At 46.6% G+C, this 14,381-nt stretch overlaps 2 protein-coding genes across 5 annotated transcripts in view; one reads left to right on the top strand and one right to left on the bottom strand.

Annotated features, from left to right (window-relative positions):
* The window catches only part of ARHGAP10 (Rho GTPase activating protein 10), a 319,834-nt gene extending 318,128 nt beyond the window's left edge, over positions 1 to 1,706 (top strand). For all 3 annotated transcript variants that reach the window (XM_053216887.1, XM_053216886.1, XM_027066965.2), the window contains one exon: positions 958 to 1,706. In XM_053216887.1, coding sequence (XP_053072862.1) covers positions 958 to 1,046 — 89 coding nt within the window. In that variant the 3' untranslated portion in view covers positions 1,047 to 1,706. The remainder of the gene's footprint in view (positions 1 to 957) is intronic.
* A 7,472-nt stretch (positions 1,707 to 9,178) lies between these two features.
* The window catches only part of NR3C2 (nuclear receptor subfamily 3 group C member 2), a 345,301-nt gene continuing 340,098 nt past the window's right edge, over positions 9,179 to 14,381 (bottom strand). For both annotated transcript variants that reach the window (XM_053216884.1, XM_053216885.1), the window contains exon 9: positions 9,179 to 10,141. In XM_053216884.1, coding sequence (XP_053072859.1) covers positions 9,986 to 10,141 — 156 coding nt within the window. In that variant the 3' untranslated portion in view covers positions 9,179 to 9,985. The remainder of the gene's footprint in view (positions 10,142 to 14,381) is intronic.

Below are 14,381 nucleotides of genomic sequence, written 5' to 3'. Positions count from 1 at the left end.
TGATGAAGCTTTTGTGTGTTGTGTACATGTCTGTGTATGCCGGCTTCTGATGCCCAGTAGTTCTTCTTATGGATCGCCATCACAGCTGCATTGCTCAGCCAGCTCCTGGGCTGGTGTGCTGGCCTAGGCCACACCTCCCCTCGCCTCTCCGCACACGGCCTGCTGTGGTCAAGGCCTGAGTGGCGGCTTGCCCACACTCGGGGGTTATTAGATGCGTCTGTATTTTCCTTCTAAACCCTGGTGATGCCCTTTGCTGTCCAGCCTGTGGTTATTTTCTACTGTATCCGTCATGGATATTTATGGATACCTGCAGTTTGCTAGGCACCGTGCCCAGGGTGTTAGGCCTAGGCCCTGCCCTCAGGAGCACCCCATCCAGTGTGGCAGACACACAAGTGCCCAGATGACGCTGTGAGGCCTGATGAGTGCTGGGAATGGTCGAGGGAGTCTCCCCAGAGGACGGGGCATTTCAAGGTCTCTGAAGAGGAAGAATCACCTGGTGAAGAGGTGGGAGACAGGCATTTCAGGTGGAAGGCATGGCACTGGTGGGGAGAGTGAGGGGAGACTGGAGATTCGGGTGGGCTGGGTGTCTGTGCATCAGACCAGTAGAAGCTTGGGTTTGTTCCTGGACACAGTGGACTTTAAGCGGGGGGACATGATCAGCTCTGTGTTCTAGAGAGTTCACTGAGCTCCTTTATGCATAGCGGATCAGGATGAGCCAGGCAGGCTGGAAGCTCGGGGACCGGTTAGGAGGCTGCCTCGAGGGGCTGCATGAGGTCTGTAGTGGCCAAGGGGCAGGTCCTATAAATAGCCCTTGTGCAGATTTGTAACCAGACATCCCAGACATGGGCCCCATTCTCTTCTGGTTGATCCTTTAAGACACCCAGCAGTACAGTGAATTCCACAGGGAGCAAGTACTTGGGGACATTTTGGTAAAAAGCAATTTCTCTTCCTTTTCAGTGCAAACCTCGAGGGAACCTGGCTGGCTAGAAGGGACTCTGAATGGCAAGAGGGGGCTGATTCCACAGAATTATGTCAAGCTGCTGTAGTGTCCGGCCTGCGAGGCCCCACATGGACCTTTGGCTCCTGGGAACCTGCCTTCTTCCTCCAGGGCGGGACCCACAGGCCCCTGGACACGGGAACTTCAGACCATGGATTGGCACCTGAGGGGAGGGGAGGGAGACATCCTGCCAGCGGTGGGGGGAGCGGGCGCACCGCACAGAACTGTAGAGATCCACCGCGTAGATCTGTGGAGTGGGAGAAGAGTAGCAGGATTCGCAGAATGGACTTTTCATTTGTCAAGCCTGGGGACTTTGGACTGTGATTTTTAATTATCCAGTCTTCTGCCTGCCCAGCCTCCCCTGTTGGTGATCATCCCACCAGGCACTTCTCTGCACACGTGCTGCTGAGATGTAAAAGGGAACTGCACTTACTCGTGGTTGTTTGCAGGCTGTGCTCTTGGCTTTGGTTGATGTGGTGTGGAGGGGGCTTGCCGCTGGCAGGCGGGGAATTGGTCCAAACCCACAGGGCAGCAGAAAGACGCTCCTTCCTAGATGGCCACCGCTGGGACCCACATTCACTCTACTTAGAGCACACTGGCATATTTATAACAGGCTTCTCCTTGGTGCTTCTCACCTGTGTGCTGTTTCCCAAACACCACCTTTTTGCCCCAAGGTCTCTGTAAATGAAATAAAATGTAATTTACTATTTGATTTGTGTCATAATGTGGGAAAGAGATGGTGGAATTCATTCCCTCTGCAACGTTTTATGATTCGGCATCCAGTGGATAGAAACTCCTTTTCCTCTGACGTTGGCACACGCAGGTAGAATTTATTAACAAGGAGCCTTGCTTATTCATAGCAGGGCGTATTCCTGAGGGCAGCAGACTTCCCTGACGTGTGAAATCCTGGAGGGGCTCCTCCAGCCACCGGAACAGGCCTTTCCCCCATGGCCCATGTGACTCCCGAGCAGGAGTGGGGCTGAGGCTGCACCCCACCCCACCCCCGGCCCCCCGCTGACTAGCTTCACCGTGCAAGTCTGTCCCCACCCTGCCCTGTGTTCCCTCTGTCTTCCAGGCCTCAGCACTAGTCTCTCCATCTGCCTGAAGCCCGGCTGCAGGGTGGCTGTCAGGCCTCAGCCACGATGCTACACGTTATGGTGCCCCACCTGTGGGTGGGCCACACTGTGATGCTTCCTCATTCTTTCCAGGCACAGATTCAGCCGAATTCCTCTCTGTCCTCTGTTCTGGAGTCCTGTGGAGTGTGGGACTCATTTTTAGGAGCCTCATCATTTTGGAGCCAGCCCCACCACAGAGCCTGCTGTGGGGGCGTGGCATGTCTCTCTTCCCCACGGGAGGTTCCTCAGCCTGTCAAACTTTTACTCCTAATAATTTGTCACAAGAAAGATGTGTCTGCATCGTCCCCAGATGAATTGATACAAGGTTTGCTGGCTCTCAGGTCTGAATTCACCTACACGGACCATGTAGAGTGTTCAGTTTGGGGTGACGGGTGTACAGGGGAATGGGCCTGTTGAAAAGTATCCATGTTTTACATCAAGACAGTCTCAGTGCAGCGTAATTTACAGTACTGAACTGTCCACTGGGAAAGTCCTGGGACTGCCGAGGAGCCCAGGGCCGCCCGACAGTGGCCAGCCCCGGTGTCCTGTTTTCTGAGTTATCACTTCCTGTGCATGCCCACTGCTAAGGGATGCGGAAGGGAAACTTGGCTTATGAGAAGGAGTTACTGACGTGTCCCACTTTACAAAGGGCCTCTGCGGGAAAATGCAAACGTATGGGCAGTTGGAGTGGGCTCAGTACAGCACTGGGAGTGATTTCCTGGCAGTTTTCCTAATTGGTATATCCCTGTAGGGCATTGACAATAAGACCCACTGCACCAGGACTTGATTTATTTGCTTGCTTGGAGATTTCCATCTTTCACGGTGAGGTGCACCCCTACCCACAGTTATCCGTCAGACTACCAACTCCCAAAGTGTGTTTACCACCACACGCTTGATCAAGGAAATTGCTACAAAGTGTGACTACCTGTGTGATTTTGGGTAGTTTAAATTAAATTGATTCTGTGCTTCTTCCTCCTAAAAAGAAAATGATGCCCAGAGGTTTGGGTTGAAATGATCTAATGCAAGTAGGATGCCCGGTATGTAGTACGTGTTCAGTGAATGGGAGCTGCTATTCCTTGTATTGTTCCCACCATGACCGTCACTTGCACCTCTGTTGTCAGGGCCATCTGTGTTCTGTAGGATGCCAGTGTGGTGGTCACGAAGCCTCAGAACATGCTGGATCCAAGGACTCCGACAGCACCAAGCCCTGCAGTCCCCTCCTGTGGCTGTCGAGGGAGGAACGCCAGAGGGGACCTGGGGTGCTTTCCTCTGCAAACAGGACCGGTGTGGCCAGGCTTGCCAAGGCCTTCAGGTAGGGAGCTTCCCTCTGGGTCTGGCCCAGGGTATGCCTAGTAACGGGATCAGGAGGTGTGCTCTTACGTTGGCAGATCATCTTCGTTTCCCCAGAAGAGAAATAGGGTGTATTTGTTTCTCCGTTTCTGCTGCATGGATGTGGCCAATCCCCTGAGCGTCCGCAGGGCTCTGGCTCCTCAGCCCACCTCATCCAGCAGCCGCTCAGAACGGGTCTCCAGCTTGTATTCATAGACAATCACCAAGGGGATTGGGGACGAAAACGGACACTCAGGTGCTGCGTTTCTGCTTGCCATGGGGCTGGCTGTGGGGCTTGCATCTGATTTCATCGCCCAGGGCCTGTTCTGCAGACCATATAAGATGATGCCATGTGAGATCAGAGCTAAAGACCTTGTACTGGTTTTCCCCCTTCCTTTATGTAGCAAAAATATCTGCACTTGCAGGTATGGGCAGGGAAAGCAGTGGACTCTGCCAGTGAAGGATGGTTAACTCATTCTTGCCATACAGTGATCGAATGAGCCAGGAGAATTTATCCCGTTTTATGGATGGGAAGATGGAGGCTCTCAAGGACAAAGAGCCTTGCTCAGGTTCAGTCAGCTGACTACATGTTCTTTCTGCTGTACCATCTTGCCTCTGGGAGCCAATAAGGGACAATGGCTGTTTGGGGTTGATGTGCACTCCCCTCCAAAATGCGTATGTTGAGATCCTAACCCCTAGCACCTCAGAACGTGACCTCAGTTGGAAGTAGGATGGTTGCAGGTGTAATTAGTTAAGATGAGGTTAGTAGGGTGGGGCCCTAGTCCAGTATGACTGGTGTCCTTATAAAAGGGAAATTTGGACACTGAGACAGACACACATATAGGGAAGACAATGTGAAAAGACACACAGGGAGAAGACAGTCGTCCACAAGCCAAGCAAGAGAAGTCTGGAACGGATCCCTCCCTCGTGGCCCTCAGAAGGAACCAGCCCTGCCAACACCTCGCTCCTGGACTTGCAGCCGATGGTTTGTGGCACATTGTTACAGCAGTTCCAGGGACCTAAGACAGTGGCTAAAAAAAGTGTGAGCCTTGAGTTACAAACAACCAATTTTAAATCCTTTTTTTTTTTTTTTTTTACTATTTTATACTTTGGTGACCTTGGGCAAGTGAACTTGCCTCTTTATGCTTCAGTCTCCTTCTGTGCAATAGAGAGCAGCACCAACCTCATTGAGATGTTGTGACAAAAGATAAGTGCCTGAAGGGTGCCCAGCAGGAAAGAGTTTGGTAAATGGAGATGGGAGAAGGCAGACAGCAGGGTACCCTGGTGGTGGGAATAGTCTCTGTCCCCCTTCTTGTCTCCTGGCCACTCACTGCTTTCGTCCAGGTACTTTTCCAAAGGCCATTCCTCGGCTTACCCTCTACATGGTCTGCCCTTTCCTCTCCTTCCCAAGGGCATACTTTGCCTCTGTAATCTTGCCCTTGTCTTTGTTCCCTATTCACCTCGGTTCTGGCCCCCTTCTCACCTTCTGACTGTTCTCCCCTCCAATCTCTCAATGCTGGTCTTGATGACTCCTTTCTCAGCCAGATATTTTCCATGCCTTTTTTTAATCTTCCTGAGCCACATAACTTTCCTTCCTTCCTCCTATCCAAAGATGTCATTCCAGGAGCATGTCCTCAAACTGCTTTCCTGCTCCAAGCTCTGCAAATGTCTTCCTTGACTGTGCCTGTCAGCACTCTTTTTCCTTGACTGGCCGGGGCAGTAATTTATTGCCACCCTCCTCGGGTAACCTGGCATAGTCTCCTAATGCTCATGTCTGCAAACAAAAAGTTTCTCAATCTACTGGTTGGAGGAATATCTCCGAGAACTCTTTCCTATCAGAAAAGATCAACTTGATTGGAAAGCAGACTTCTGCTTTTTGTCTAGCAAGAGACCTGCACTTTGAACTTGGGCAGTAAATGCACAATATTGATTTAGACAGCTCAGTGTCATGTGCTGGTGTCTAGATTTCTTCTTCCATGGAGGATTTCAGCAGCGAGGAAACACTGCAGGAGAAACACGCTCCAACACGGCTTTGTAGTAGCTGCGACCCTTTCTGTAGCTGTGACCGTGGATAACTTGGAAACTGCTATCCTGGCAATGTAAATTCTATGAAAAATATCAGGGTAATTGCCAGTGTAGATTGATTTAATGATCCCAAATTTCACCCCTCTTTGAATCCATGTCCCTTTTTGTGGCGCCCTCCACGATGACTCTAGACTTGACCTTGTAACCTGTTTTGGCCAATGGCATAGGAGCAAACTTGATGCAATCGGAGGCTTGAAAAGTGTTATACCTTCCCACTCCTTTCTTATTAGAGCCTTGCCTTTACCATGAAAATTCGCCTAGGCTGGTCCGCTGGAGGATGAGAGGCCACGTGGAGCAGAACTATCCCAGACCAGTCGGACTGCTGCTTAACTGCAGATGCCCCATGAGGCCAGATTCCGCCGAGCCTGGTCCAGGTCGGCAGAACCCTCCCAGCTGATTTGTAAACTCACTAGAAATAACAAACGGTGGTTGATTCAAACCCCGCTACATTTTGGGGTGGTTTGCAGCTACCCACCTGCTACTCTGCTCCGTGGTTTGCTTTGCTTTGGATATAGTCTTGGTCCATGCTGACCGTTAAGATCATATTCTAATCTTCTCTTATCCAGTGTTGGGAAAGCCACAGTGTTACTTTACTTCCAAGAAAACTGCTGCACTGACAATTGGAGGGCTTGAAACTAAAGTGCCAGGGAGACTTGTAATCAAGTCATTTTAGTCTGTGTACACTCACAGTTTATAAAAAGTATGTTAGAGCTGACTTTAACATAGAGGGACAATGTTTTCTATTTGATTGAGGGGCATTCAACACAAAGAAGCAAACCCCTAATTATAGATGCATCACTGCGCATAATCTTCACTGCTCTGGTGTGCAGTGGCTGGCTGTCTCAGGGGAAGAGTCTTTGTTCTCAGCTAAGGATTCCTAAACGTGCAGCTGGATTCTTTGGGTCTGAGAACACTTTTAGAGAATCTCAGAAATAGAGTGACACTTGTCCCAAGCATGAGTCCGCTCCATTCTGAAAGGACACCCACTCTAATTAAAAGGGAGCATGCTGGGGTGGCCGTTATTTAAAGTTAGGGGCTCTTGGTGAAAAGCCTTGCTCCCTAGTAGGTCAAATTCTGTTAGCTTTAAGATATAAAATTAACTGCATGTACAGATGTTTTAGAAACAAATTTGTGCTTACAACTCTAAAACGGTTTCTCTCCCGTTCTGTGTTTAATGGCCATGTTGTGTTCCAGAAATCTATCATGTTAGAACAAAGTTGAATTTGTTTAATGCTCAACTAGTCTTCTCTTTCTGGAAGCAAATAGTTTCATCACCAGTTAAATGACATGTTAAAAATGAACTTGAAATTATATGGTGGGAAATATATGTTTTCTAATTTTAAGATGAGCTGGTAATTGTTTGCTGCTCTTCTGTGGTCCATATTATATGCATGAAATTAAGGGGAGCAGCCTGTAAGGAGTGTGAGAAGCATTATGGCCAGTGGGGAGCCAAGTCTCTTGGCCCAAGAGGATCTAATGGGAAGGAGCAAAGCAGAACTGCATGGAGGAAGAACTCTGGAGTCAGGTGGGGCATCTGGTCTACTCAGGTCAGTCTCAAAGTCTGAAAAATGAATGATCGAGCTTTCCTACGGCTGTGAAGATAAAGGAGGCAATGTACACAGAGTGTTTAGTAGCAGTTATTGTTATCAAACTGTTACAGGTTGTTTTAGTGACCCCAAATATTAGCACTGAGAAGCATCTAGTCCCAAAAGAATATAATGGACATGTGGCTAATGGGGGGGGGGGGGGCTTTAACACAGGGGGGCAGAAATGTTACGCTATCTTGGATGTAGGCAGAAGTGCAAGTTATCAGATTGAGAGGGACACAAAAATCCAGGTGTTCCTACGGACATTCAAATGAAATGTTTCCAAAACAACAGGTGATTAAAGTAAAGGATTTATTGTAATCTGCTTACAGTCCTTTGCAAAGACAGACATATGTTTTTGCATAAAGATATAAATTGCTTCATTTTAAACTAATTTAGTGTTTTTTAATTATATGAAGAAGTTTTGGTGAAATATGAATTGTACCAAACCAAGATTTTTAAGAGCAATATGGTACAAAAATAAGAGCAGACACACAATTTGGACTGGGACAGGCATTCAACAGTGAATTTAGAATATGGCTTTGCTGTTTAATCAAGCAAAGTTACCTGGAGACACATAAAGAGCCAGTAACTTCGTTAATACAAAAAGCTGATGCAGACTGTCTCCATCCCAAACCTGGTTACAGTGAAATTCCAATTTCATAAAACGTAAGTTTCGAGCTAAAAGCTGCTCTTGTAAGCCATTTCTTTTCTAGAAACTCCTAGTCTGCATGCTGAGTACTTATCACCTTCCAAGTGTGGCTTTCATATTGCTGTGCATGTAAGTTGACTATATTTAAAGATCTGCCTATAAATTAAATTACTGAAATTGCAAATTATGTAAGAAAAAGTCCTCCCCCTGAATGCAGCTTTCACAGGCTTCCCCTTGCATAAGGCAGGTGTCTTCTGAAAGACAAGGTAATGTTGCCTGCATGGTGAACCCTGGAGAAAAGTGGTGATCCCAATGCTGCCTTCTCCTGGCTTCTCCAGCTACAGCTTTTATGTTCTGGAAAATAATGTAATTTCACTGAGTACCTGATGATTATCGTCACTTTTAAAAGACTAATTTGGCCTCTGTTCAAAGTAGTTTAGTGCAATCATATTGTTAAGTTTCCCCAAAGATATATAGGTTTGTGATCTGGGGCAAGAGAAAAGCGATAAATTGCATCAGTGCCAAACAGATTAGTGAATTAAAAATTTTAGTGCCACTGTCTTGCTTATATGATCTGTATTTTTTTTTCCAAAACTGTTTATGTATAAAATTTATTTTTAAAACCTACCTTTTAAAAATCTAAAAACCCTCTAATTATCGTGCGGTCTCCACGCCACTCTGACCGAACCGTGCCAAAATGCATCTTCCCAGTGCGTCCTGCAATGGCCTATGTGTTCCCATGACCAGTTCCGGGAGTGCAAAACCCCTTTCCAAGACCAGAAGTGAACGTGTCACCTCCGCTGATGTAGAGAGTGCACGGAATTTCTTTCCCAAAGGAGAAAATCCAATTTTCTACAATGGGATGAGACTCAGCTCTCTGGGCCATGGCATTTCCGGTCTCACTCTCCTGGAGCCGATTCTGATTCTGCTTCGTGAGGAAGAAAGGAAAAGAGGCAACTCTCCTAAAGCTGCGGCACTCCCGGACACCCTCTCGCACGTGTGTTGTCAGGTGACCCCTTGGAGGAGCTGCGGGCACCACAGCCTGTCGCTCCCGGACGGAAGCAGGATGGAGCAGAAGCCAGAAACGGTGCTCAAGTCCCAAGAACACCCCAAGCGGGAGACCAGAGACAAAACAAAAGTACAGAAAAGGTAGAAAGGCTTAGACACAACCAAAGAGGTTTAAGTGTGGTTATTTACAACAGAGACTGTAAAATGGTAAATTAGATATGAAGCTAAAAAAGGCACAGCTTTCCCTTTCTTAAATACACTGTAAACGGTTCATTATGCATGCAGAACATTTCACTTTACAAAAAAAATTTTTACCTTGTTTAGACAAAGATAGTACTTAAATAGTCTCCAGCAAAATAGAATTCTTTCAAAAATACTTTCCCCTTCATCCTATCAACCATTAAAGTTGTTTTTTTTTTTGTTTTTTGTTTTTTTTGTATGTGTCTCATTTACAAAATTTCCTTATACCTTATTTCAGGTCCTTCACAATTGATACATACAGTAATGTACAGCACAGCAAAAGACTGCAAAAAATTATTTGTAAAGCCAACACAATAGATACTAGAAATTGAAACCAAGGCATTTAACATCTTATCCATTCTAATTAAATAAATGGACGCTAAAGGGTGTGTATACCAGTGATGCAGAGGAACGCGGGCGAATAAGCCCCCCCGCCACCAAGGGGGCCGCTCTTCACCCCACGTGCTCTGTTATTACACAACAGGAATCTGTATATATTTTTTTCTTTTTTTGTGTGTTTTTTTTAAATAACAAAAGAATATTAATGCCCCATATTGACTATACGTTTTATGTGCAACCAAGGGTAAGCTCTAAAAAGTTCGTTAGTCCTTGAACCCTTTTAAAACAAGCGATACCGGAAACTACATGGCATAGTTAAAACTTCCATCTGTTAAAATATCAAAATCAGAGAGTTATTGACTAGATATGGCTTTTCATCCAGAGGAACAGGAACATGTTTCTAAGCGCTGGGGATTGGACAGGGAAGAATCCTTCAGACCGCTCAGGTCTTGCCAAATCCGTGTCAAACTGCTTTCCCGGCTCCGAACCCTTGACGTGATTTTCAACTTGAGAAACTGCTGAACAAGTATGAATCAACCATCACATGTCAAAAATATGATTCCTTGGGTCCTTCGTGGGTGTAGAATAACATGGGGAAACTTAAGGCAAAGCTCTCCTGGTAAGACGTCTTCCGTCACTTCCTGTGAAAGTAAAGGGGCTTGGCGTTCCCGGACTCCACCTTGGGCAGCTGGTCGCTGATGATCTCCACCAGCATCGCGGGGAACTCGACCTTCAGGGCCTGGGACTCTCGGAAGGTGTAGAAGCAGAATTCCAGCAAGTCATTGACCAGCTGCAACACAGACGGGGAACAGGACAGTGAGGCCTCATCTCCGTCCCCACGCCCCTCTGTGTCCTAACCCTGCTGTAAGCTCAAGAGACTTGCAGAAATCTGACCAGGAAACCGTGGCCGTGAAGCTGCCTAATTTGGCTAAGGCATCTGTTTTGGGGGAGGATGGGGTGCTCATGTCTCCTGTCACCATGCCTTTCGTGCAGAACTGATCCCAGCTGAGAACTGAGTGTGCAATACTGAATATACCAGTGGGAACAGGGTCAGTTACAAAGGTCCTAGTGGTGGGGACACGGAATCGCTCTCCCCAAGTTCTCGTTCGTAAACGTGTGAATTTGGTGGAGCAGGTGTGTACGTGTATCTCTATAAGGTAGTGATGGGCCTTCCCAGGTTATAAGGTGGGCTGAGGTGGAGGGGCAGGTGGTGCCCAGGCCTTTGCTGGCATGAGTCATGCTTCCTCTAGTCCCGGGTGGGCCCTGCCAGTTGGGGCTGTGGCCACATGCTGGCCTTCATCTTGCCACCTTCTTCTCTCCTTTGGCTTCTCACCCTGAGCCGGGGGGCAGGGTTGAGACTTCTCAGTACCCACCGCTAGCTTTATTAAGGTGTCACTGATGCGCTACACTATGTAAGATTAAGGTGCCCAATGGGCTGATCTGATACTTCTATATTGCAAAATGATTAACGCCTTCATTGTGTCGTATAATTACCATTTTTTTTTTTGTGGTAAGGAAATTTAAGCTCTATCTACCCAGCAACTTTCAAGTAACAAATACAGTATTAGCTATAATTATCATGCTGTATTTCACACTCCCAGAACTTATTTTGTTAGAACTGAAGTCTGTGCCCTTCGACCACCGTCTCTCCATTTCCCCTTTCCTTACTTACCACCACTCCATTCTGTTTCTGTGAGTTTGGGGTTTTTTTTTAGGTTTCATATATAAGTAATGTCATACAGTAGGATGTATAATCTTTCTTTGTGTGACTTCACTTAGCATAATAGCCTCAAGATCCATCCATGTTACTGCAAACAGCAGGACTTCCAACTTTCTCACGGCTGTGTGTTTGTGTATTTCTTCTCCATTCTCAGCCGCTTTCTATTTCAGGCTGATTGTGGAGAGCAAACAGCAAGGGCCACCTCCATGCCTACTTGCCTGTCCAGCTATTTTTCCTACTTGGTGACCCAAGGACCTTTTCCATCCTCCAGGACCTGAACCACCCCCAATTCTGTAAGTTAAAAAAACCAATTATCCACAAATGCGATATACCATTATTTCCATACCTCACTGTAGGAAATTTTTGGCCATTTCCCACTGTATTAAAGCAGACAATATTACAGGTCATAAAAGAACTCTGTAGTCTTAATAAAATGATGGTAGTGAAAATACCATCTATAACTTTCCCTCAGGGTTTTTTTTTTTTTAACTCAATTTACAATCTTAAGAATAGTAAATAACTGTATGGCAAAGGCCTTTAATACAAAAAAAAAAATGTCATCAGGAAAAGTATCTGGTGCTTCTGTTTGTGCCTGTCTATGCCCTCTGTCTGCAGAGGGACATTACCCTAATGAGGTTCCAAGGACTGTGAGAGCTTTAATAAGTCTCATTCACTCACAGAAGGTTGGGGTCAAATAAACTGGAAAACAGCACAAGCCACTGTCCAGTCTGGGCACGTTCACATCTCTGCGCTTGCTTTGTGAACGCTCTCAGTTTCTAGATCTGTAAAATGGGGTATCCACCTCCCAGGGTTGTTTAAGAGGATGGAATGAGTGAACTGCCATAAAGCAAGTACAATATGGATGCCAATTCTCAGTCAAGATGTTGACAGGTACTGCTGGTAGAACCCCTCTGATTCCATCCTCCCAAGTGGTCCTAAACTCTCTAAGCCATAAAACATCCTTTTTCTCTATGGGACACAGTTTGCAAAATCTGCTCTGGGTCATCTTTGTGTAATTTTGTATCCTCGGGTCCCCCCTTCTATAAATTGAGGGGCAGGAGAATTTTGTGTTTTACCTTTCCAGGAGAGAGATTTTTAGAATTGGGATCCCAGATTTCTTACTGATTTTTTTAAGGCAGTGGGCTAGTGGCCGTGAAAGCTAAAAGCTGGGTGCCACTCTCCAGGTGTGGTGCCACGAATGAGTTAGTAGTTTCGACTGCAGAGAACGCCTTTCAGTGGGTGACAGCAGAGCTCTGGGCACCAGCTGCCGGTACAAAGAACCAAGTTTAAGTTCATCCTGATCCCTCCCCCCATCCTGCCCCCAAGGTCTCTCTGTGTGGTGCCTGCAGGGCTATAAAGGAGGGTGATTTTTCCTTTTAAAGAATGTTAACCTCCATTTAAAATTGTACCAAAAGGGAGTGCCTGGGTGGCTCAGTCATTGAGCGTCCGACTTGGGCTCAGGTCATGATCTCATGTTTCGTGGGTTCGAGCCCTGCATCGGACTCTGTGCTGACAGCTTGGAGCCTGCTTTGGATTCTGTGTCTCCCTCTCATCTCTGCCGCTCCCCCGTTCATGCTCTGTCTCTCAAAAATAAATAATTAAAAAAAATTTTTTTAATAAAAAATAAAATTGTACCCAAAAGAATAAAGTACCTAGGGATCAGCTTAACGAAGGAGGTGAAAGACCTGTACTCTGAAAACTATGAAACACTGATGAAAGAAACTGAAGATAACACAAACAAATGTAAAGATATTCCGTGCTCATGGATTGGAAAAATACTATTCAAATGTCTATACTACCCAAAGCAATCTGCAGAATTAATGCAATCCCTATCAAAATACCAACAGCATTTTTCACGGTACTAGGGCAAACTATCCTACAATTTGTATGGAACCACGAAAGACCGCAAGTAGCCAAAGCAGTCTTGAAAAAGAACAAAGCTGGAGGTATTGCAATTCTGGATTTCAAGATACACTACAAAGCTACAGTAATCAAAACAATACAGTACTGGCACAAAAACAGATCATCGCTCAATGGAACAGAGTAAAGGGCCCAGAAATAAACTCATGCTTATATAGTCAATTAGCCTATAACAAAGGAGACAAGAATATACAACGAGAAATACAGTCTGTTCAATTAGTGGTGCTGGGAAAACTGGACTACTTTCTTATACCATACACAAAAAATGAACTCAAAGGGATTTAAGGACTGAATGTGAGACCTGAAACCATAAAACTCCTAGAAGAAAACATAGGCAGTACTCTTTGACAGTAGCCTTCACAACATGGTAGAGAGACGGGCAGAATGAAGAGGGGCGGGAGACACAGGCTTCCAGCTATGGAATGAGTAAGACATGGGGATGAAATGTACAGAATGGAGAATACAGTCATTGGTATCGTCAATACAACGCTGCATGGTGACAGGTGGTAGCTATCCTTGTGGCGAGCACAGCATAACACACAGACTTGTCCAGTCACTACGTTGTACACCCAAAACTAATGTAACATCGTGTGCCAACTATACTTCAATAAAAAAAAAAAAAGGGAGACCGCTCACTTTCTAGGCAACATCAACCCCTCCTTAGGCTGGCTCTGCTGCCCTTTTCACTTCTCTGGGGTTGGCCCTAGTTCATGTCCAGAGATGAAGGCTCCCTGTCCCTGGGCCACAGGGCGTTCAGGGAGGTGGAGGTCCTTTTCCATAAGTCATCCTCCATGTGTGTCCATCCAGGTTATGGAGCACCTGCTCTGGGCTGGGCACAGAGAAACCATGACAAACACAACAAAGCCTTGGTCTCAGGGTATCTATGTTCTGCTCTGCCTGAGAGGAAATGATAAATGCGGTCAGGTGCCGGCAGTGCAAGAAGGGACAGAGGAGGTGCCAGTTTTGGAAGGGTGATCCAAGTGCCAAGGGGGTGGTGGCTGATGACCTGAAGGAGGTGGAGCAGAGCTATACAGCCATCAGGGTGGGTGTGGGGTCGCTCAGAGGGTTCAGAGCAGTGTGAAGCGGCACCTGTTAAGTGACCAGCTGACATTTGAAACAAGTTACCTGGCAGGGCCAGGGCCACTTAGGGTTTATATTTGTAAACATGCCAAGTCACATATGCGATAGGAGATGAGAAGCAGAGTAAATCAGGTCTTGAGCACCAGGCAGCACACACGGGAGCACCTCTGGGACCCTGTTAATGGGGACACACCTACCTTTAACACCTCATGAGCATCACCTAGGAGATGCCGAGGGGAGAGACCAGAGCCCAGGGCTCAGCTGTCATCCCTGACAGGGTGGCTGAGGACAGGTGTCCCTAACCAACCAT

This window comes from Acinonyx jubatus, chromosome B1, assembly GCF_027475565.1.
Source record: "Acinonyx jubatus isolate Ajub_Pintada_27869175 chromosome B1, VMU_Ajub_asm_v1.0, whole genome shotgun sequence".
Taxonomy (NCBI): Eukaryota; Metazoa; Chordata; class Mammalia; order Carnivora; family Felidae; genus Acinonyx; species Acinonyx jubatus.
Note: the sequence above shows the minus strand (reverse complement) of the source record. Positions and strands in the feature narration are given on the sequence as shown.